Here is a 25362-nt window from a genome sequence, read left to right on the forward strand (position 1 = left end):
CAATTTTATTGAATTTCTTATTGTCGGATCCTCATGGTATAAGGAACTTAAGTTTAAAATTTCATGTCAATCGGTTAATTAGGAATGGAGTTATCGTGTTCACAGACATACACACACACACACATACACACACACACACACATACACACACACAGACCAATACCCAAAAATCATGTTTTTGGACTCAGGGGACCTTGAAACGTATAGAAAACTTGAAATTAGGGTACCTTAATTTTTTTTGGAAAGCAATACTTTCCTTACCTATGGTAATAGGGCAAGGAAAGTAATAAAGTTGTCAATTTAGATAGAAATTAAATTGAGTTACATGTTAGTTTACATCCAAATTTTCTTCTTCAATCCTTTGGTTCAAGCTAAGATCAAAGAAAAATCATATAATGGTAGTTAATAAACAAAGTGATTGAATAAACTCTATTCAGATTTATGCAAATTCACATTAAATTGATCCCACTTAAATATTTATGATAGTAAAGTTTAGGACATGAGAAATCAGCCACAATAAATGTTATACTAACTATTATGAATGGACTCTTATGTATGAATGGACTTTCATGTAAGAAAGAATCAGTGGATTGGCTGCTTTTACACTTTTGGATAAGTGAAACGAAAAGTAAGCGACAGACTATGCCAAAAATTCCAGAATAAGCAAGAGATCCAGTATACCAGAGTCATCAAATTCCGAATCAACTTAATTTGGAATTTATTCTTCAATTGCATCAAGCAAAAACAAGAATAACATGATCACTGCTAATTTGATAACTGTCAACGGGAAATATTAATTTCCAATGAATAAAGTCAAGGTCGACTCTTAAGCCCCGCCCAATATTCTACAAAATTCGCTGCAATTAGACTAATCTTCTACAGAGACTTCCAACACATTTAATAATTACTCGAATGATTTGAATCAATCATTTTCATGCCAAGTTGTGGCGTAATCTCAAAAACAATTATAACAATTTTGGTAGGATTTAGATTATAAATGTTTCACAAAAATAATTTCATCTTTTAATTCCCGTAGCGAAGCACGGGTGCCCTGCTAGTAACACCATAAAGTTCTTCTGGACTGATCGGCTGTAGCTTGAATACAGACTGAGTAGCATGATCAGCATCATCAACCTCGGCAGGTCCTACTGGGTTCAGAGCCTCTGTCAGTTGTTTTCCCACACAGGAGAAATATTCGTTAAAAGAATCGCTTAAAGTTTCGAGCACTGTGGCAGCCGAATAACCAGTTTTGTGCCCAAAAGCCCCGACTGGAAATACCTCCTTGCAACTGGATGCCCTGAAATCTCATTTACGATTTTCCAGAATTTTCTTGGATCGCAAGCTGTGGAATCTATTTTCTTTTTATAAAAGTTATTTTTAGCTTTTTTTATTGAAGAGTGAAGCGAGTTCCTGTACCTAATATATCTTTGTTTTAGATCGAGATTAAAAGGTTGGGCCCGCACTTTTTTGCTAAGTTTATTGCGCATTCCAAAAGATATTACTAATCCTGACGTAATCCATGTTTTTATCTTTTTATTCTTTGAAGTTATTGGGGTACTGCTTGAATTAGACTCTAAAGTTGTTTTCAAGATACTGAGAAATGAATCTGTAGCTTTGTCAACAACATCATTTGTATTTAAAACTTTATCCCAGCACTGAAATTGCAAACAATGTTTAACGCTGCTCCAACATACTTTTGAATGAAATTGATTACTATTGTTATTGTTATTATTATTACAATTACTACTACCGGTATTATGAATTATGTTTAAGCAGATAGGATAGTGATCGGTTATTTCGGATTTTAAGATAAAAGATGATACTTTTGTTCTGTTGGGTATTTTTGCAAAAATATGATCGATACAAGTATTACCGATAAGTATCATCAGGATACTGATAAGTATTACCGATAAGTATGATCGATAAGTATCAGGCCGGGTTACTTTATCAATAGGTACATGAAATTAAGCCATTTGCATACATCACCTCCATGTAGCGATCTAATTGCATATTTGGGGTTGGATTAAGTATGTCACAGTTAATATCGCCAATCACTGCCGAAAGGCCAGCGTTATCAAAGTTCTTGCCACAAAAATCATTCAAGGCATTTGTGAACAGTATCTGATTAGAATTTGGACTGCGATAAACAGCTAGGAGATTGCAAGGCAGACCAAACCAGTCGAAAACAAGATTCAGGCAGGTGGCAACCCCTCCCGAACACAGCTCAGTACATGAAACAGACAAGGCACTCAATGTAGATAACAATACCATCATTAGTATTGATACTATTGAATGATCTAAGCACATTGAATCCATCAATGTGTATTAAATCAGTATCGTAATTAAGCCATTCTTCAGTTAGAATAATGCAGTTGAATTTTAATTTGAGATCTTCAATCAATACTAAGAATTCGTCAAAATTGCGATTATAGCTCCGGATATTCTGGTGGATAATTTTGAACGATTGAGTATTATCTATCTTATCTTCCTGGCTAGCCTGATTGAAAGTACCTGTATCTTCACAGTATAAGCACTCTACAAACTGGTAATCGAAAATAATTAGATTCTGTTCAATCATAAAAATCAATCCGAATGAATCCGCTTCCAGAAAGCTGCTAAAAAATATAAATATAATTATAAGAGGTCTGACGTTATTTTTTATAATGAATAACGATTCGCCTCGGCTTGGCGTCAATCGGTAGAGCATGAGAATTAAAAACTATAAAATCTGGTCGTGGTTTTCTAGGATACAATTTCGTTAAAAATCTTGATATGCTCATACAGGAGCTTTCGCAATAGTTTAATACTGATTATTAACAAATATATATATATATATATATATATATATATATATATATATATATAAAATTTATACTCTATGGTATTGGGGAGTAAAAATGAATGGTACACCATAAAAAATTTGATACATATATTAGATGAATAATTTTAAAAGGTCAATATAGAAAATATATAGAGCAACAAAATATACAATGAAACAAGAACGAAATCAAATAAAATATCACAGATCAGTACTATTTTTCAGTTCTATAGCACGAAACTTCACCATGTGCTTTTCACTTCATTAATCATTATATGCATTTATTTGCATGTAGCTTTGGCATCAAATTGCTGTTGCTTGTCGATTTGGATAATCCTACTTTATATATTACTTCCCAAATCAGAGCATGATAAATTGACAAATCAGTAATTAAATATATGTTAATTTCTATAGCCTCCAATAAATTTCTCTATAATAAATACATTTATCTCAGGTTGTAAAATTCGGCACCTGATGGAATTAGATAAATCAATTTATCCAAAGAACCAGAGCTACATTATATTATTACAAATTGTATTAAAATCAATGATTGGGTGAATGTTGGCATTACAAGCTTAGATTTCAGCCGTTTGGGAGAATATAGCGTTTCGGTCGTTTGGGATTCTGTCAATTGGGACCCTACGACTTGCTCTATCTACTCCACTTTGTTCATATTCCACTGTTGCCAATTTCCGGGGAATTCGAACTCATTCCGTTATTTTTCTATTTATTTAAATTTTCCTAGGATTTTTGGGAAAATTGTCTTTTTCCGTCGAAATTACGCCTATGTGGGGAAAGTGCATTTGTTAGTGAAGGCTATACTGTGTGGTTAAGGCTCAAGGAGGATCAAGGAGGATCGTGGAGTAGGCAAAATGAAGTTTGGCTGTCTCTGAGCATTCTGGCCTGCGCATCTTTTTGGCCATCTTGGTTTGACCAAAACATTGCACTTGCACTGTGCATTAAAATCTGTCATAGCATTAAAATCTGTGCTAATGTGTTCATTTAATTGACTTTTAATGAAAACATAAAAGTTTTGATCAAAATGGTAAACTATTGTGCATTTGGATGCACAAACAGAAGTTCAAAGAAGACTCCAGGAGTGACTTTTCACAGATAATAATTAATAAATTAAAAAATTTGTTTACTCTTGTTAAGGTTAACCTGTTGATAGATAGATAGATAGGCCTAGATAAATGCCTTCAATTCACACTTAGATCGATAGATGAATAATTTTATTGTTCAGTTCAAGCATACAATACAAATTAAATACAATAAATAGAAGTTCCATCCAAATAATTCAAAAGTAACACGATAAAAAATTCTTAGGCATGGCCTAAGAGTTGATACTTATTATCTTAGGGTGAAAACATCTTAATCTTATTGTAGGCACTTGTCGAAAAGATTAAAAATTATGATCACAAATTCCATTCCCGAAAAAAAGTTCAGTAAGGAACACTAACTAAGTTTAGAAAGGAACACTAATATACTTTTATCTAGAATATTCTGCAAAAAATTGAATGTCCATAACAATTGTTATCTGTTGTTCAATATACAGAAATATATTCATGTAATTGAATAAATATTGTATAGCAAAACTTATCTACTATTATATTTATCCCATTAACAAATATCAAGTTCAGTGTCACAGTATTGATATTTATTTATTTATTTTATTTATTTTGAATTCATTCAATATGAATAATTACCACAATATCAACTTCTCAACTACACAAAAAGTGAAAAAAAAATTTATTTATTTATTTATTTATTAGAACAGTCACAAACATGATATTTGGAAAGAGAATTTGGACAGGCAATTGCCCAAAACTTCTTCAATTCCTTGATTTTGGCACATAAATAGTCCAAAGTGAGGTTAAATTTAAAATTTCTGTTTTCACCAAAGATTAACACTCAGAGAATATGTATTCGAGATATGACTGATGAATTTTGAATTTCGAAGGGTTAATAAGAGCCGGAAATAACACTAAACAATCTGAAAGTTTCAATAATATTGAAATAAACTTGAAAATTTTGAGCAGAAAAATTAAAACTACTATCACTGCAACTATCAGCTGATTTAATATTATGCCCAGTTGCCCCGCAGGGGGGGCAGAATTTCTTCTGTCCTGGGGCTTGGCGACCCCCCGGTTTCCCGAGCAAGTGGTTGATGTAGACTTGTTGGCACTAACATCGTTGCGTCCCAGGTAATTAGTGTATTCAGGTAGGCAAATGAGCACATGAAGCATCAACCGCGCCAACAAGACCATGGTCCTCCAGATTGGAGGTTGGGCGTTGGGCCGACACCCCATCCCTATAAAAGACTCTGGTTATGGAACCGCACAATAATTTGCCTCAGATTGGACTGGATTTAAGAAAACGGCTTGCACTGAAACGAATTAGGAAAATGGATTTGAGATTATGTACCTGGAATGTGAGGATACTATACGGAAGTGGAGCATGACAGCAGCTGGTGGAGGTACTTGAGAAGTATAGGGCTGGTATTACAGCAATCCAAGAGATCAGGTGGCTTGGCAATGGAATGTTTCATGAAGGAAACTGCAATGTCCACTATAGCTGCCATGAGACACAACACGTATTTGGGACTGGTTTTGTAGTGTAACATATTTAATTTGGATTGATAAATGAAAATCCCTAGCTGAAATATTTATAGGTCTAAGTGAAGTAATTGGCTAATATCACCAAAGAGATAATGTAAAGATTAGATAATATCAGACGTCCTGGCTAAACTGTACAACAGCCTAAGAGGAATGGAAATAAATTTTGCTAATATATAGTATTATATAAAATATTGAAAATTGAGGTTAGGCATAAATATTTACTGATCGGCGACCTAACGATCGACCGAGACATACAACGTAGAATCTGATCAAACACCTTGGCAGAAATTTATTGTGGCAAAACAGTATGCAATTTGAGGAACTAAAGGTCTCACGTGGCTAATTATTGTGATGTATGAAACAACTAATAACCTATAAAAAATTACTTAGCATGTAAAGAGCATATTTAAAAACCCCAACAAAAATAATTAAATGTATTAAGGAAGTAGGAGGTTACTGGGCGCATGAATACTGTAATGATTTGCATGCACCAATCAAATAGTGGCAATTGATAGGCGGCAATAGTGAGCCAATTCAAAAATATTTGTATATATTTCTACAAATAAATAGAATTTATAAAAAATTGTTGTATAGTCTATGTTTTGGATATGGCCCGAAGGCAAAGAAATTATTAAATATATAACATAAGTAATAATTTAATATTATAATATGGTCTATTTGAGCCTTGAATGGCAGAGGACTAGAATATTCAAATTTTATGCAAATTTATAAATCGGAAATGAAAATTGTAAAATTGAGAAACGAGAACCACACTCGCCTGCCAACTGCCACCATGAGAGGTCACCAAAAATTATAGAGCATAATACCTTGCTATATCTTGTAATAATTTAAAGTTAAATTGAATTAGGTACTAAATTTCTTATAAGACTTTGTGATGCTCTTATAAAGCAGAAGTCATTTTTAAAATAATTTTGTAACCCCTTGGAAGAGACGACTCCAGCTACAATAATCCAGGACCACCAGGAGTAGGATCGACCTCAGCAGCTCATAGAAAATTCCGGCATGTGAGTGAAAAATATTGAAATAGTGATAGGGCGCCCTCAGTGCTTCGAAATTAAATGAGAATCAAAGCTGGCTCGTCGAAAGGGTTTTCTTATAAATTAAGAATTTGGTAAAAAATACTTGCACAAGTAAATGTAGTATTAAAGGTATTTTATTAGAAAGTAACGAATCAATCCACATATCAGAAGATCTATCAATCAAAGAAGTATAAAATCTAGGCTGTTAATATATATTCATATGATCATTAATTTCTGCAATATAATTTGTGATAGTTTATTGTAGCCCTGATTCACTAGATGAATATTGCTCTATTTATTCCTTCAGGTGCCAAATCTCGCACCCTGAGATAAAAAAAAATTATTACAGAGAAATCTATTAGAAACTATAGAATTTAATATATATATTTGGATTACTAGTTTGTCAATTTATCATGCTGACCTAAAAATCTATTCAAAATAGAATTGCCCAAGTCGACAGGTATTGGCAAGCTGATATCGCAGCTACATGCAAATAAATGCATATGATCATAAAAATAAAAGCACATGGTAACGTTTTGTGCTATAAAATTTAAAGAATAGTATTTAGCCTGTGATATTTTATTGATTTCGATTATTGTTATCTTATATTATATATTTTTTTGTCGCTCTATATATTTTTTGCAATATTTGTTAATATATGTATCAAATTGTTTATGGTGTGCAATTTATTTTTATTCCTCAATACTATAGGATAAGTACCATATATATATATATATATATATATATATATATATATATATATTTTTTTTTTTAATAAATTATCAGCATTATTTTTATAAGCTCCTGTATGAGCCCATTAATGTATGATGACAAGAACATGTCGTACTAAAGTGAGACTGTATCCTATAAAAAACCACGACCTAATTTTTATAATTATTAAAATATTTCATGCTCTACCGACTGATGCCAAGCAGGAGGCTAATCGTTATTTAACTATAAAGAATAACTTGACAGTAGTTAACGGAAAATATAGAGAATTCGTTATTGGTTTCACCCCAATCAATCATAGAATATGTGTTATCCGTATAAAGGGTAAATTTTTCAACACAAGCATTATAAATGTACATGCACCAACAGAAGAGAGGGCAGTTGAGGAAGGAGAGGACTTTTATGAAGAGCTGGAAAAAGTCTATGATAATTGTCCAGGCCATGATGTGAAGATTATAGTTGGTGATTTTAATGCTAAGGTTGGTAAAGAGGAATGCTTTAGGCAATATGTTGGCAAGCATAGTCTGCATTCTGAGTCAAGTGATAATGGAGTGAGTCTGGTCAATTTTGCAGCAGCAAGGAGCTTGGTGGTAGGGAGCACAATGTTCCAGTGAAAAGATATCCATAAAGCTACATGGCATTCACCTGATTGAGTCACAAACAATCAGATCGACCACCTGCTGATAGATTCGCGCCATTACTCTAATCTCATGAGTATCAGGAGCTATAGAGGCGCCAATGTTGACTCTGACCATTATCTGGTGGGGGCGGTGATAAGAGCAAGAATAGCAAACTCAAGGAAATCGCAACCTGGTAATTTAAAAAGTATGATGTTGTGTCTTAGCACCATAAAATAATTATGAAGTAAATAACTAAGCTTTAGTAGAATTGTGAAATTGAAAGAATAGATAGCCTAGTCAAGGTATCACTCAAATAAAATCGAATATTATTTATGATAAAGAGTAATCATTTATTATCTAAAGCAATAAGAGAACCATGCAAAATTGTAATTAAACAATAATAAGAATTCTTTGGCAGAAAATAAAATTATAAAGCGGCTTGTTTATTATTGGCAGATTATAAAAAAAAGATTGCTTGTACAATTTGAGGTTAGAATCCTTTGTTTTGATTTAATACATCAATCGATCTTAGATCAATCAACAATTTATTGAATTGATATCGAATAAATCAGCTGATTGCTCAATCAACTAATATGAATTAAATTATAATTTTTACTCACAAAATGTATATACTATATATTAGGGAAGGTTTATGTAATAAGATAACAACGACTATTATTGTTACTGAAATATTTATTGAAATCTAAAAAAGTATGAAAACCAAGAGTACACAAAGCTCACATAAAAAATTAAATGTATATCGCATTATAGCTTCATATATCGAGATTTATTTATTGGAATGCTCTCAGGCTATTATCTAATTTATTCATTTATAAACTTTTATTTATCTTTGTATAACAAAGTTGGAGAAACCCTGAATCTCAAGTAACCAGTTACATCACATCTTACTAAGATTAGAAAGCGAATCAGAGGAAAGCTTATAAATCGTTTAAGGAAGAGATGAAATTTTTCTGAGAATTGCTCTCTCTGGCTTGTGATCTCGACCTATGCAGAACACATGGAGAATAGGGCCTTTTTCCAATTAATTTTCAAAAGCATCAAGCCAATCCCTTCTTTAAATGTCAAGTATATGTAATTAATGTTTGATTATTTGTGAACTCAGTGTTTGTTAAAGAGTTCTTAACTGTAACTTATTCCCGTAAATATATCTTTAATACTGATAGAAACTTGTGAGAAATCTGGACCATACACGAGCCCTGCAGAGACAAAAGGATCCAGCTAATTAATTATTGGAAATAATTAATTATTCTACAAGAACTTCAGAATGTCATTATAGTGAGTGTGCTAGTTATTCTAATGAGCTCATTAGCAGGCCTTTATCAGTGAATTGGGGAATTAATCAAAGTGCTATATACATTTTTATTCAAATTTAAGAAATTTGCAACATGTCGAACACTATCATATAGTTTATAAGAAATCTTTTTATAAATTTATTTGATATGTAGGAAGCTTATTTCCATGCATGGCACGAATCCACAAACCCTGAGATTTCAAATTATTACTTTTATTAAGTATTATTCATTGATCAAAGTATGTTCTATTAAATTTATAGGCTGAACAGGTGCCAAATTGTTAAATCCTGAACCAACTTGTAGTCCATATTATATATACATATACAGATCGTAGTTTCAAATATGAGCAAGGAAAGTTGTATGAGTGTACCACACCAGATTTTTTTTTACTTGTGATCTATTATCAATAGATTTGTCATGTGTCATGTAATGACATCATGAAAAGAAATAGGAGCAGCTGATGGAATATCATGTTTTTTTCGATTTAGTTTTTAGCTGAAACACGAATATATCAAGCCCATTAGCACAAAGCCTGTTCAATTTCACAATTCCAATCAGAATTAAATTTCATGAGAATTAATTAGAACAGGGTTTTTTCTAATAGAAGGCTTCTCTGATTGGTTCTTGTGGTATTTAGTCCGGATTATGAATTAGCAGACAGTGCAACTGGCTCTCTCAAGGCCATGGCTGCATACAAACATGGATCAACAGAGGAACCAATACAACAGAAGCTGAAAAAATTAGTGGCATTTCTATCACCTCACAATGAACATTACATTCAACTAACATTTATGTTTGTAAAGATCGATTTTAAATTTCTTTTGCTATCATCCAATCACTTTCTGAACCTATTCTTCCAGATGTTCCATGAATACTGCAATGTTTTAAAATAAGGTCACCAAATTTGGTAACTCAACTACAGCTATTATGATCTTTTTCACTTGCTCACACACTCTTACGTTTTCAACAGACTATGGACAACTTTTTACTTCCCTTGCCCTATTACCATAGGTACGGTAAGGAAAGTATTGCTTTCCGAAAAAAAAATAAAGTACTGTACCCCAATTTCCAAATTTTCAAGGTCCCCTGAGTCCAAAAAAATGGTTTTTGGCGCATCAGTGGCGCTGAGACGAACTAGCTTCACTGCTGTGTTAGACCCGACAATCACTTTAATTATTTCACTTATTTTAAATGTTGGTTTGTTGACACTTTGTGATTGGTTAGATTTTACAGTGTTGCCATTACTCTTCCATTGCATAGAAAGCCACAGAGAAGAAAGTGTCATAATATACAATGAAACTGGACATTATTCTACTGAATGCTAAAAAGATAATGGCTCTTATTATAAGTTTATAAGAGAAATTCATGGAATTTTCAAATTAATCCCTCTTCCACAATCTCCTGCTCGTTGGCTCACCTACCGGCATTTAAAGTTGATATGCGAAATTACAACTTTCCACTTTGTCTCGTCATGTCCATTATATCATTTTCCTGGAGGGTTGCCTAGATTGCACCTGGCGGATGAGGAGGCTGTGCTCTGGCTGAGAGAGTTGAACGGCATTTGATGTTAATCCAAAAAAACTGATTGTTAGTTGTTAGTTTCATGTATATTAATTAATATTTTATGTTATGACAAATCCAAATTGGTAGGCTCTATTTTTTATTCTTTTTTTTTACTCTTGACTTTTGTTGCCCTAACCACTGCGACACCATACGCTTATATATAGAACTTTCCACTGGGTACAGTCCATGAAAAAGGTTAACAATCTTCGGCTATTCAATGAAAAAAAGTAACTGAAACAATATTATTGTTAATGAGCAACTGACATAATTTTTATAATCATTTTAGAACAATAATAGAAGAATATAATACTGCATTACACAGCACCTCAAGAACATGTCATAGTTAAGATTATTCCATGCTTTTTCTCAATTTTCAAGTTCAAAATTGCAATTGTGGATTAAATTAGATAGATTTAAATTTTTCAATTGAAGTAAATAATGTAATAAAGTTTGGATTATGCTACATTTTTATAAAGGACAATACTTTATCTGACCACTGATTCACTTCTTATTGTTTTCTTTTTCTAGTTGATTACAAATAATAAAAATTAATCCACTTTGTCATTGGAGATGCAGCACTCATGCGATCTGGAGAGTTGAGAGTAGCAAGTGATTAGAATAAGAATAAAGCATGTCCAGTCTATGTATTATTAGCAAAACAATGACAATGACATGCAGGCCTCAAGCCTCATGATGCTGCCAGCACATTGTTTTGCTGGGGGGAGAGAGGGATGTGAACTGGTTTGTTGGAGAGGGAAGTGTAGGATGCCAATGACTCCCCACTACGTCCCCCTTCTACAGCACTAATCCAGCTCAGACAGAAATCGTCATTTGCGTATACAAGCGCTTTCTACCGGTATACGATGATACTGCACATTAGGCGAAACAATAACCGGTAAAAATGTTCTCTCTGATTCCTTCTACTTCGTGAGTAGAACAAGATCTATTGATCCGGATCAGTAAAGTGATCCGAACCTTCCATCAATACTATTACAATGCGAAACTTTCTAACAAGATGGCGGATTTTTGTGCCAGGGTACTAGCCGAGTTTCCATACTGTATGTATGTATACTGTGACCTTAGACCCAGTTATAGAATAGACATTTAGCCTATTGTCAACGAGCTAAAATATAGTAAACCATAGAGCGGCTGTTGGTGTGCTTTTAGCGCTCTCAATGTCTCAATGTGTTACATGGCGACACTGAACTGTATACTAACAGTATACTAGTATAGAGGTCACTGCATGGCGAACTGAGGGCAGCCATGACAGAGAGAGGCAAGAAGAGCCTCTGCCACTGCAGGAATAGACTGTGTGTTTTTGTATATGAGTTATATGACTAATCATTACAATTATGATGGTATTGCAAACTTGAATGGACTGAATTATAGTGATCAGCTTATATTATATGATCATGTTAGAACGGTATTAGATGATAATAGTATTAGACGGTAACATGAAAATATGATTTTGTACAGCTTATTTCATATGATCTGCATATGACAGGAATATTACCGTCTAATACCGGCCTTAGTTTGTTATTTTTTTGACTATCATACTTTGTCTTCTTGTTTTGAACTTAGAGATAATGTAGATAAGTACTGTAAGCTGGTATGAAAGAGACGTCTTCATAAACTAGTTTTTTCGAATTCCCAACTCAAAATAGCAAAAAATAATCCAATTTCTAAAATCATAATTTTGCAGTTACGGTATGGCATTTCAACTTAGTAGAGCACTTGTACGGCTAAGCAGTATTAACACTGTAACTTGGGCTACATTGATTTCACCAAGGCTTCAAGTAAAGCAATTCAAACAATTAATTTTATGGATGCATAACAACTTAATACATATATTAATAATGCTTAATGAAAATTCAATGTAGTATTTATTAAATATAACTGATTTGCACCTTGTCTTTTATGCAAGTTTCAATTATATAAATAGGGCCATTCAAATTTTCCGCCGCTTCTTGCCTCTCTCTGTCATGGCTGCCCATGTTCAATTTCTAACAGGAACAGCGGCCACTCAGCCACTCTATAGTTTACTATATTTTAGCTCGTTGGCCTATTGTATACCTACTGAAAGTCGATGAAGCCAACATCTACTGCCAAACCTCCATATCGTAACGTCAGCATCAGACAGAAAACTTTTCTGTAGAGTTTGTTCACATTGTTTTCCATAGCAGATTGTATCTATTTCAGCGGGAGCGCAGCTGGAGTTCACCATTTTAATGAATAATAATTTACAACCTTCTGAAATAGACACAATCTGAAAGTTTTCTTTTCGATGATGACGTCACGATTTGGAGATATGGCAGTAGATGTTGGCTTCAGAGGCTAGACTTCCCAACGTGTCTATTCTAAAACTGGTCTAATGGCACAGACAATGGGCACAAATGGAGAAGTGAGAAGTAAATCCTTATAATTTGATGGTGATTAGGCTAAATTTTATTGTTACAAATTCAAATTTTAGTATTAATAAATTTCTGGATCATCAATTTGATTCTAATAATTCTCATCAATAATGAGTGATTCGGTAAGTAATTTAGGATTACACAATACACAAATCCTTCTCGAAACAAACATTTTAAAACTTAACCTCAATCATCAATATTATTTATAATATTTTGAATGTCTACCTTAGATAGTTACAGTAGTTAGTTTCTCTATGAATTACAAAACTTAGAACCGGAACATGATTGAAATTGTTTTTTTATTTTTCCAAACGTGTGTTGTCACCCCACACCTCGTGTGTTGTTTATGTTTTCAGTAATGTTTATTTATGTTTTCCGCGGTGTCTTTCCTGATAATTTCGAAAACTTCACTGCAAAAGACTTTGTTGTAGTTCAGGCCGGCTCGAATGATATTAGTAGGAATGAAGGTGAAGATGTTCTGGTGGCATTGCGGGACGTTTGGCGGCTCTATATAAAACAAAAATGTTTGTGTTTTTTCAATCCCACATCGCTACGATTTGGCGGAATGGTCCTGTGTGAATACTGCGATAAAAGAGACTAACAAAAATTTTAAAAATTTGTAAGAGATATTCATCTGTGCATTTCATAAACATCAATGACATAGGTCAAAGATTCTTCACAACTCATGGGATGCATTTGAATAGATTCGGCAAGGCATACATCGGTGATAGGATTGTCAGGTGTGTAGAGGAGTATGTTTCATAATAGAATTCAATTCCACCCATCCCTCTTCAACATGCTTCTTTTTTAGAACAGTAGATAGACTCACTTCTAATTCGAATTGCGTAACTGAGAGTACAGATTTGTTTATTGATGTTGACATTACAGATAGTGGGCTTTTTAATGCTAATGATTCACATAATGTCCCAGTTTATAGGAAAAGTAGCAGTAAAAGTACATTAGGTGGATCAAAGTTGATGTTTCTACTTATAAATATTCAATCAATTACAAACAAACAAAATAGGTTTGATTGAGACTGAGCTTGTTGACAGACCAGTCGACGTTCTTTGCATCTGTGAACATTGGTGTGTGAGAGATGGAATAAACCTTTATGTGCAATCCAATTATAAGCTTGCGAGTTGCTATTGTAGAGAGCCACCAAAGTCACGTGGAGGTTCATGTATATATTTTGTGTTGATTTTCCATGTGAGGCATCAGCTATCAAATTAGTGGAGCATTCTATTATTGTTATCAATGTTCATAGGACCCCTGACTCTGATGTGCATGCTTTCCTTTGGTTATCTCGAAGATATTTTGAACTTTATTCTTACAAAAAGTTATAAGTCTATCACATTGACGGGAGACTTCAATGTGAATATCTTGAATACTAATAGTTTGGCTTGTCATGATTTTTTAAATATTCTTAGATTGATTAATGTATATTGTACAAATAAGTTACCTACTAGAGACCAAGCATGCTTGGATTATATTGCCAAGGATATCAGATCTGAATTATGTAAGGTATCATTATTGGGCGAAGGGAGGTTATCATATCATGCAGGAGTGTGGCTGGAGGTTCTAGTGGACAAGCGGGGGACGAAGTTTGGTACAAAGATGGTAACTAAATGATTGATATTCAACCAATGTCAAGCGGCATGGAAAATAATCAAAACTGAATCAGAAAATGTGAGACATGAGAAGCAGGAACCACCCATTTCTGTGAATGCTTTGAACGAATACTTTGTAAGTGTATCAATTCCTATTAATACTAGCAGTAGAACTCATGCAAATAATCCAGTTTTATGAAACAACTTCAATATGCCTGTGAACTTTGAATGTAACAGCTTCAAATGGAAAAAGGTTGAACCAAAGTTGGTCCTTGACATTGTTATGTGATGGTGATGATATTGAAATAAATAGATTAATTATGGGTTTGTGTTTTCATAGAGATAAAATTTAGTATGGGTTCATTCGAAAAGTGTAGAATTAGGACTTCAACAATGAGACTTTAGTGATCTTGTAGCTGAATTTTGTGTGTAAATTTTTATCATGAGAAATTTATTTTTCTGTTAAAAAATAATTATCTCACATTAAGATTTTGCTAACTTGCGTCCGGGAAGACTCTAATTTTATGCAGGGTTGAGGTATTCTCACAGAACTGTATTTCAGTTAGCGATGGAAAATACAAGAGTATTTGGGAATACTTCAAACTTGCATTATTTTCCTTACCCACGGAATTATGCTTGTCTCCACGTGGATCGTTGTCTCGTTGGTGGAAGGGGAACATAATTTGCATGGAATAGTTCAGTTCCAATCAAGCTGCGGCCGAATTCACATTTAAAATCCAGAGGTAGCCTCGGGCCTCGAGGGCTCAAAATTAACATGTGTGTTGAATTTGTTTGCTGTTTGAGTTTGTTAATATGTAATATTTTTTGCCATAAGTTAAGTTGAAGTAGTTTATCAATTATTTGACATGAATATGTCAATGTTTGTTTCAATTAGTAAGTTATCCAGGAGTAATCAGTGTAGTGAAAATTTCTAAATAGTAATGAATTTATAAATTGATTGATTGTTAGTGCCATTATATTTTCTAGCTCATGCTAAAAACCCTTGAATGACCAAGTCCCTATTATCATGAATTTGTAATTGAGAAATGAGTAAAGTCCACGCTACCTTCGTGAACAGTTAGAATCCAAATAAGCAAATAGCAAAATCTTACATGCAGTCATCTTGAATTTTTAGAATGTGCAATGAACCGATATAGATTATTTTTTTTATAGTCCAAATCCAAATTAGTTTAATTCATTTAATAAAATTTTACAAGTTTAATAGAATGCTAAAGTTTGTTGTTTATTAATAAAGTCCCATGACTTGCCCTTTAGAACTTATAGATCTCTTAATTCTACCCCCATTCTGGGTCGCTCACAAAACTGGTGGCTTAGCGGTGGGATAGACTGCAAGAATGTCTATCGAATCATTTGGTTTTTTGCTGTTGAAATTCTACATGTTTTAACATGAGTTTGATATTTTTATCTTTGTTGATCAATTGAGTAGTCATGGGACAAGATTTTATGTTAAAAATTCGTTATATTCCGAATATGATCCATTTTATAATTAACAAATGCTTTGGTAATAGGAATTAGAAGAATTCAAATGATATGAAATATCAGTTTGAGAAATTTCATAATTTTTATCTTAGAAGTTGAGAAGATGTTATTGAAAATTGAAATGAAAAAAGTGAGAAAAGTTGTATAAGCCTAGCAGATATCAAATTACGAGTGCACCTAGCAGTAACAATGCAATGAAAGTGCATTGTTTTGAATCTCATCTCTAATGGCTAAGCATATTTTATAAAACTTGTCATATTGTATGAGATAAAATTTAGAAAAATTATTTAGAAAAGAGAAATTCAAGTGTTGTATGGAAATGAGAAAGTGTAAGAGTAATTGTAGTCCATGGAACTTGTTGATCAATGCCAACAGATTTAGAACAGAGAAATAAGAAAATCAAGATCAGGATTGTTGAGAGTTATGATAAGTTGTGAATAAGAGTTGTGATGAGAAATAAGTGTATTGATGATTGTGAATAATGAAGACATGAATTTGATGAAAATCTGTACTAACTGTTTTGATGACAGTAATTACGGTTGGATTGAGTAGATCATATTTTATTGAGAAGTCAGATCAGCTTAGTGCAGATGAGATTTAGTTTAGTTTGCCATGAGCCTGGCAGTGAACAGCTCAACAAAAAGGAAAAGATGGACTTCAGACATGAACCATTATCCTTGTCCGCGGGACTCTAAACTGAAGCTTATAATGAAAGTATTGGTAAGAGATTTGAGCTGATAATGTGAATTTCAGCGGTATAATACATTGAGGTATTATGAAGACATGGATGGGTGATATCCATGTAGGAATCCGGAGGGATTTGCACTGATAACATGAATCTCAGTGGATAATACAGTGAGGTATTATCAGGTTATGGATTAGGGAATCCGTGTAGTGTAGTTGTTCTTTGTGTTGTTGTTTTTTTTTCTCTTCGAGGTAGTAACTATTTCTATGCTGGCCTCAAAATTGTAGTCCTGAATAGTGTACTTACCTACGATAGGAGAATGTGATAGAGAGAATATTTGTAATGAATGTAAAGTGTGAAAGAGAAACAGTTTTTGATTTATATAGTGATGTTCAAGATGGAATGCCTTGGACTACTACTTTACTGGTTTTAACAATGGAATCAAGTCAGCAGAAATGAATAACTGTAGAACTGTGGCAGTATAAAATTATTTTAAATGTATTATGAAAAACGAAAGTGATCAATGAAATGGGATAGAGATAATAGAGAGAGTGAGAGAACAGAAAAAAATGAAAACTGTAGTCATAGATCTGTAGCGCTACTATTTTATTGACCTTGTGCTGAATGTAAACAAAGGTGAACTTTAGTGATTCATTCAATATTATGATCCAGCTTGAGAATTCCTACCTACTGTTGAATGCGAGACAATGGAAGATATTATTGAAATGCAAACGAATACTAAGTTGGCTTATGTTATTTTCTATTATGAGTTGGAAGATAAATACTATAATAATAATAATACTGAGGGTGAAGCCCACATAAGCTCTTAGGCTTGTGCGTGGGTAATGAGTGAGAGGGATGATGATGATGAGAGTTGATGACTACTTCTCAGGTAGTCAGGACCGACAGCTTATTGTCTCCTCCAAAAGATGGGGTGGCCATATCTATGTGATTGTGCTGCGGTCAAAAACTCTTGCCCCGGTCGAGATTCAAACTCGAGTTCTCTTGATTATCAGACCAGCGCGTATCACTTACTCCAACGAGCCCAGTTAAAAACTTGAGTTCCTCTACAGCAGGCGATGTTTATGACCTGAGTAATGCTATTGTCAAAGGCTTTATTGTGGGTGTACTGATACCTCTTACATTTCTTATTAATCAGGTGAGTTTGATGAGTGGAGAATTTCCAGAATGCTTGAAGCTTGATAAAATTAGTCGTATTTACAAAAAAGGTGATAAGATGCAGGCTAACAGCTATCGACCAATAGCATTAGTACCTATTATTGGTAAAATTATCGAAGCCTGCATGTTTGTACAGTTATATGATTACTTCAACTCCAATAACTTACTCTACTCACATCATTATGGATATAGACCTAAACATTCCAACATAACTGTAGTCGAGACCATTGTAAATAAGATATTGGAATCTTTCGAAAAAAGTTCATAACAGGTGTTTGCCTAATAGATTTACACAACGCATTTGACTGCATTTCATACACTATACTGGAGAATAAATTGCGCTATGATGGTGTATTAGGTAGCGAGATGAAAGTAATCATGTCATATTCAGAAAATAGGAAACGAATCGTAGTAATCAACAATAAGAAGTCAGAAGCTCTAAATGTAGTGGCAAGAGTACCACAGGGATCAATATTAGGACCTTTTTTTTCTTGATATTCATGAACGATTATCATTTTAGTGTTATTCCTAATTGTCTTCACATTTTATATGCAGATGACACAACTCTAATGTGCTTCCAAAAAAAGTGGGACGATGTTGTGTCAATGTTATTGTAAAGTATACACTTATCCACAGCCTGGTTTGAATCAAATAAATTAGCAATTAACAATGATAAAACTGGATACCTTATATATATTTTTCACTAGTTAATGATATTTGTGAGAATAGAGCAGTGAAGCTATTGGGATTGTATATAGATACTAAGTTAACCTGGAGGGAAAACGTTGAATTTGTATGTAGTAAAGTCACCAGAGTTGAATTTCTTATAAGAAAACTTGAATATTGTGTGAGTACACAAACCTTAATAACTTATTTTGGCTTGTTCCACTCTCTGATTAGCTATGGGGTTATGCTTTGGGGCAACAGCAGTAACTCAAAAAAGGTTCTTATTCAACAAAAAAAAGTTATTATAATTATTGCTGACCTTCAGCAAAGATTCCTGTAGAGAGAGTTTCATAAAATTTGGAATAATGACAGTACCTTCATTGTATATTTAACCTAATTTGCTACAGGTTAAGAACAAATTAAACAGTTTTTCTCGAAACAGTGATAGTCATGAATTTAATACCAGAATAAACACTGACCTCCAAACTCCTTACGTAAGACTGTCCAAGACACATAAAAGCCATATGTATCAAATATATGTATTATTCAATAAGCTTTCTCTTAGAATAAGAAATTTGCATGATAAATGCTCTAAGACAGTAATTAACAATTGGCTTAGAAAAAATCCACTTTATAATATTAAAGAGTTCATGGACCGTGATACTAGTGCCCTTATTGTAGCTTGAATACCGATATTATAATTACTTTTCATGTTTTATGTGATATATGTTTAACTATATATCTATGTATTATGTTAATTAACAAAGCCTATTACATCTATGTTTGTTTAATGGCCAATAGAGATTCTTATTCTTTATTCGAACAGTGCACAGAACCGTGCATTCCGCCATACATTGCGTCGTTCAGCAAACATGAGCAAATGTTTCATAATGTTGAAAATCAGCTGTTAAACATTTGATGTGCCATTCTCTGAACCGTTCGCCGTGCCACTTGCTGCTCTTTTCAGCCAATCAGAGCCCTCGATTACAATTTGCTGTGCTGCTCACTGTACAATTTTGGCTATTCCATCACAAGTGAAAAACATGCGAACACATTTGCAAACATAAATACAGAAGTATACGCTTCTTCTTGTTTGATTAAATTCATGTTTTGAACAATTATTCATTGCCATAAATTGATAAGATCGGATAAATAATTTTTAATCCAAATAGAATATCTTCTGAAAAAATTATGAATGGCCCAAGTTACAATACTAAAATATTGTCTACCAAAAACTCAGTACCCTGACAGTTTATCCAATTCAACTATTCCATTCAAAATTTATAAACATCTTAGGCAATTATTTTTTACTAATAATCAATTTCATTGACTAATCATAAATTGACTGGAATAGATCTAGTAAATTTCATATTCTCATTAATTTATTATAATTAATTCTACAGTATATTCAAACTCACAAAGAGGGTACATCTTTGAAAAATAGAACATCAAGGGCCGGCTTCCGAGCTCGGGATTTTGCCAAGTTCTAGACTAAACAGCTGGAATCAGAAAATTGGCTTTCCAAAACGGGATGTAGTCGTAGTTTTTATGATATACTTAATTTTTTCAGTTTTATGAAACATTTTTCCCTGACACAATGAAATATTCCTAAATAATTCACAAGTGAAAAACATGCGAACACGTTCGCAAACATAAATACAGAAGTATGGTATGCGCTTCTTGTTTGATTAAATTCATGTTTTGAACTATTATTCATTGTCATGAATAATAAATTGATAAGATATGATAAATAATTTGTAATGTGTAAGTTGTGCCAACTGGTGCTCTATAGGTTATAATTAGTCGGGGTGGCACCAGCGTGCAAGGTGTCATGTAGACGTGAGCCATCCCTGTCTACTTGTCTCCTTTCTAAGGAGTCGACAACTAGTCGGAGGGACACCCTGACATGAGGGTTTGAGGTGTCAAGTTGTCGTTTATGGTCATGACTAGTCGGCACCTTTGGTCCAGTAGGTCAAGTAGTTGGGGGACAACTTGATGGCAGTGGTATACTTTTACAAGGGTACAAGTAGTCCCCTATGGCCAAAATGACCAGGTGTCAAGTAGTCAGGGTGACAACTAGACGGCAACCCTCTGACAAGAGTCATCGATAGTGATACTCAGTCCAAAATTGTAGTCTTCTCTACAGCTAACATCAACACTTCCAATTCAATCAATACTGATAGTCCAGGTTGAAGCTCACTATATCTTATCCAAAAATTCACCAAATGTATTCCAGTTAGTGCTCATTAAAAATAGTTGTTTGTGGTTTTTGAATCTTTCCCTAGCTGTAAATAAAGTTATCAGACAAGACCAATCTTGTCCTCTGTCTACAGATCAAGAGAGAGAAACAAGGAGATGGATTTGCAGAACTTCAATTGACAACAAATAACATCAAACATGAGCCAACCTTAGAGGAAGCGCCAACTACTACTGAGGTATGTAACAACTAATTATTGTTATTTATTTATTGTCATTGTTTCTGATTGCATCTAAAGCTTCACTGACAATACATAATACACAAAAGTAATCAAAAAGTGTTACATATACAAACTATGTATGAAATCAGTAGGTAGTAAAAATGCAGTTTTAATATTAAACCAACAGGCAGTGTATTATAGAGATAACAATACGTTGTATTGTGAGCAATATTATGATGTTTCTATAGGCTATCAATATTGAAGTGATATAGCCAGGTGGTAAATCAATGATAGCAGGGTGAATTGGATGGTGAATGTGGTCATTGATTCTTTATCAGGTTATAATAGACTCTTCTTTATTTTCTTTCAATGTTTTGCTCCAGTAGAGAAAATTGAAAATGTTGGTTTCACATTGTATAAGCTTTAAAGGTAACTCTGTTGCATATCCATACTTTTTCACTGTTAAAATTAAACTTGAATTAAAAAAAAAAACACTTTTGGAGTGAAATGCACTTACTTTTGTAGTGACGATCGTTTCGACCTGTTGTTGGTCATCATCAGACTGTGGGAATTTACTCAGATGCCAAGGTTATGTGTGGTAAGGGATGAAGGTGGAGGAATAGGTTGTGGTGGGAGTTGGTGGATACTTAGTGGGACGGTAATTTTGAACTGTGGACTATTTTGTCAAAGAGTGTGACAAAATAGTCCACACTATAATAATATAACTATCCACACTATAAAACACTCTTTGACAAAATAGTCCACAGTTCAAAATTACTGCCCCACTAAGTATCGACCAACCCCCACCACAACCTATTCCTCCACCTTCATCCCTTACCACACATAACCTTGGCATCTGAGTAAATTCCCACAGTCTGATGATGACCAACAACAGTTCGAAACGATCGTCACTACAAAAGTAAGTGCATTTCACTCCAAAAGTGTTTTTTTTTTTAATTCAAGTTTAAAGGTAAGGTAATATGAATTTGATAAGTACAGTATTTAATTAATGGATGTTGTTTTCATTTTATCACTTTGTATCAATGTTACATGCACTGTTTGCAATTCATCACTATTCTCTCAAGAATTAGTTTTTTATGAACTTCATGATATGAAGATTCAAATTAAAGATTTAATTTAAATGCTATTTGGGTGATGTTCACATTCCATTGGTTTTTTACAATAATGTTATATTGAAGAGTCAAGCAATTTAATCCATTTGGAAGTAAAAGGAAATCACAGTGCAATTTGAACAGTGGATAGTCACTTTGGAATTCAGTTGCTCAATTCATTTCGGCTTGATACTAGTATTTTTTGATTTGAGTTGATCAGAAATATGCATTATATTGTTTTCGCCACACTTGGATGTAATGAGCTGGTTTATGTGCATCATATGGAGGCCGAAAGTGATTGTTTTCTGACCAGGCCAGTAAAGCTTTATGGCCCTAGGGCTGTAAAATGACCTTGAATAACAGCTGATTGTGTCCGATCTCACAAATCATAGAGAGATAATCTTATAATGACTGTAATAATCTATATAATTATGTATTGTGAATTGCGGTATTATGTCTATAATATATTTTATAAATTACTGTTTCATAATTCAATATTTATTATTGTGTTTTTGATATCAAACAATAGAATATGATGATATCTCCATAGCCTCAACAATATAATGTTGGCTGCATTGTCCATTGTCAGAAAGGTACGTATTGCAAGTATCTAAAAGTGAAGAATCAAATTTGAAATCAAAGTACAATAATTGTATCAATATTTAAAAGTGAGGTAGAGTAATAATTGTTTCTTTTTTATGATCAAATTCCACTTCTTAATGCAATACAATCAACAATAATAATAAGAAAATACAGCAGAGTACTGAAGTTTAAGGTAAGCCTACTGGTGAAACTCAGCCTTGATTGAAAAATTCATAGTAATTTTTCCGTAATTCATTATTAAAACTTTTAGAAAATTATTCTTCAATATTAAACCATATAGAGAAAACATTAGGCCCACTCAAGATTGAATCTTCGAATGTTTCCCCTATGATTTAACTATTTTCAGAGCAATATTTTGTTGTGAAAATGCCAGCAAACCAGCTTCAAATTTGCCGCTATACACTATATTATAGTAGCCTACATATGTTACCTGACTTAATTCAGAGTGAAAATTTTATTGTGAGACAGATAATATATTAATTTTAATAATATAAGTCATGAGCCAAAGTCTGTTGTACACTTTTTAGGAGTGAAGTGAACTTTTTTAGAAGTCTAGTTTACAGTACAGTATTACGTGTGTGCTGTGTTATGAGTCAGGCCCCAACATTCAACAATATGCAATGGCTGAGAGCGTAAAGGCATAATACATCAGTACTCAAAATTCGGTGGTTAACAAACATGATCAAGGTTCGAATCTTGGTCAATGACATTTTTTTTTGTCGATGGATTTTGACTTTTATTAGCTATTTTTTATATTAGTTACCATAATTTAAATTTCAATCAATTTTTTAGATATATTTAGAGACAATGGTGAAACATGCAATTATATAAATTTTTTTCATCACATTATTTCAAAATAGTAATGAAAATTCTATTCATCCATCTATCCATGAGATATTGCACTGTGCGCAAAGCACGAGCTATGAAAATTCAAACAATTATTCAAAATATTAATAGTATAAATTAATATAGTCACTATTGTAAATTATTAATTAGTAATATTGAAATTAATTGACAGTAAAAGTTGTCATAACCAAGATTCAAACTATCAAAATAGGCTGTTTAAATTCTATTTATTTTTCAATTTCTATTTGACCTACCATTTTTCAAAAATAATATAGTGTCTAAAATGAAAATACTTGAATGTAAAAGCACTGTCTGCAACAAATTTTGAAGGTAATTTACTATGTAGGATCTTTTGTATCGGTATGCCTATACTAACTTTTGGTCTCAATTTCAGAAATGGAGAAGATGAGTGAGTCGATGAAGAGAAGAGCGAATGAAATTACAGAAGACCTATTACCAACCAAATCGAGGAAAAGATATGACGATGCTTACAAAAAATTTGTTCAATGGCTGAATGAAGATGATATTAAAGACAATGGTAGTTTTATCGTAGTTTTCCTTGAAGAAGGAAAAACTCATTCGAAGAGAAGCTTCACAATAACTGATGAAGATTGCCCTTTCAGCCCTTGTGAATTGATCCGCAAATACATATCACTTCATCCATGAACTATGATAAGTAAAAGATTATTTATAAAGTACAACCAGGGAAAGTGTTCATCTCAGCACATAGGTAAAAATACTATAGCTGCTGTGCCAAAGAAAGTAGCTCAGTACCTTGGACTTGATAAGCCTGAAAGTTATACCATCCATGCACTACAACGAACATCAGCTTCAATGTTAGTTGAAGGTGGGGGCGATTTGCTCACTCTAAAATGACATGGAGGCTGGAAATCATCTTCAGTTGCTGAGGGCTATATTGGAGATTCAATTGCAAGGAAGGTTGAAGTGTCAAAAAAGCTCTTCAATAATCTTGACCGACACACTACCAGTTCGACTATAACATCAAATTCTGAGTCACGTGCCCTAGACCAAGATGTCAATATTGTCGAGGAGAACAAAAATGCAGAGAATGAGGAAGAAAATGGAGACAGTTTTTTTACTCTGGATAATATTTTTGGAAACAAAAATCAAAGCACAAGTAGTACTGGTACAGCTGAGACTGTAAATACAAACAATTTGAATGTACATTTGACCTCTCAGAAAAAAGTAGTAGAATCTGCTAGAGAATTCATGTTCACAAACAATCATAACTGCACATTCAACTTTTATTTGAATAATAAAGAATAAAATAAAATAGATTTGTTGTATAAAAAGTATAATGATTGTATAATTTATTTTATGTGAAAAACAAAGAATTAACTGTCAAGAATAACTATAGGTTTTTAAACTGTCAATAAATGATCATTTCTATAACATAATATGAATTATTTTGTAGTTTTGATACCAAACAGTAGAATACGATGATACTATCATAACCTCAATAACATTGTATGATTTATAGTAGCATAACCTTGAAATTTTGCTTTCAATTTTTTTTTTTGGTGTGCAAAAAATAGCATTTGCAACATGGGCAAAAATGTTTTTCTGGCTCTCGAACACTTCAAGTTCTTGACTTCGTCTCGAACTTGAAAACCG

At 33.2% G+C, this 25362-nt stretch overlaps 1 protein-coding gene across 3 annotated transcripts in view; it reads left to right on the plus strand.

Moving 5' to 3' along the window:
* The first annotated feature begins 13080 nt into the window (after window positions 1-13080).
* The window catches only part of LOC111049378 (gastrula zinc finger protein XlCGF57.1), a 52777-nt gene continuing 40495 nt past the window's right edge, over window positions 13081-25362 (plus strand). Inside the window, exons 1-3 of one of the 3 annotated variants that reach the window (XR_002606544.2) lie at window positions 13081-13234; window positions 21083-21184; window positions 24122-24643. Coding sequence is in view for 2 of the 3 variants with exons in the window: in XM_039435552.1 (XP_039291486.1) it covers window positions 13223-13234; window positions 21083-21184 (114 nt within the window). In the remaining variant the exon portion in view is untranslated. Of the gene's footprint in view, window positions 13235-21082; window positions 21185-24121; window positions 24644-25362 lie in introns of those variants that run through there. The other 2 variants (XM_039435552.1, XM_039435556.1) reach the window with 2 other exon arrangements.

This window comes from Nilaparvata lugens, chromosome 1, assembly GCF_014356525.2.
Source record: "Nilaparvata lugens isolate BPH chromosome 1, ASM1435652v1, whole genome shotgun sequence".
NCBI lineage: Eukaryota > Metazoa > Arthropoda > Insecta > Hemiptera > Delphacidae > Nilaparvata > Nilaparvata lugens.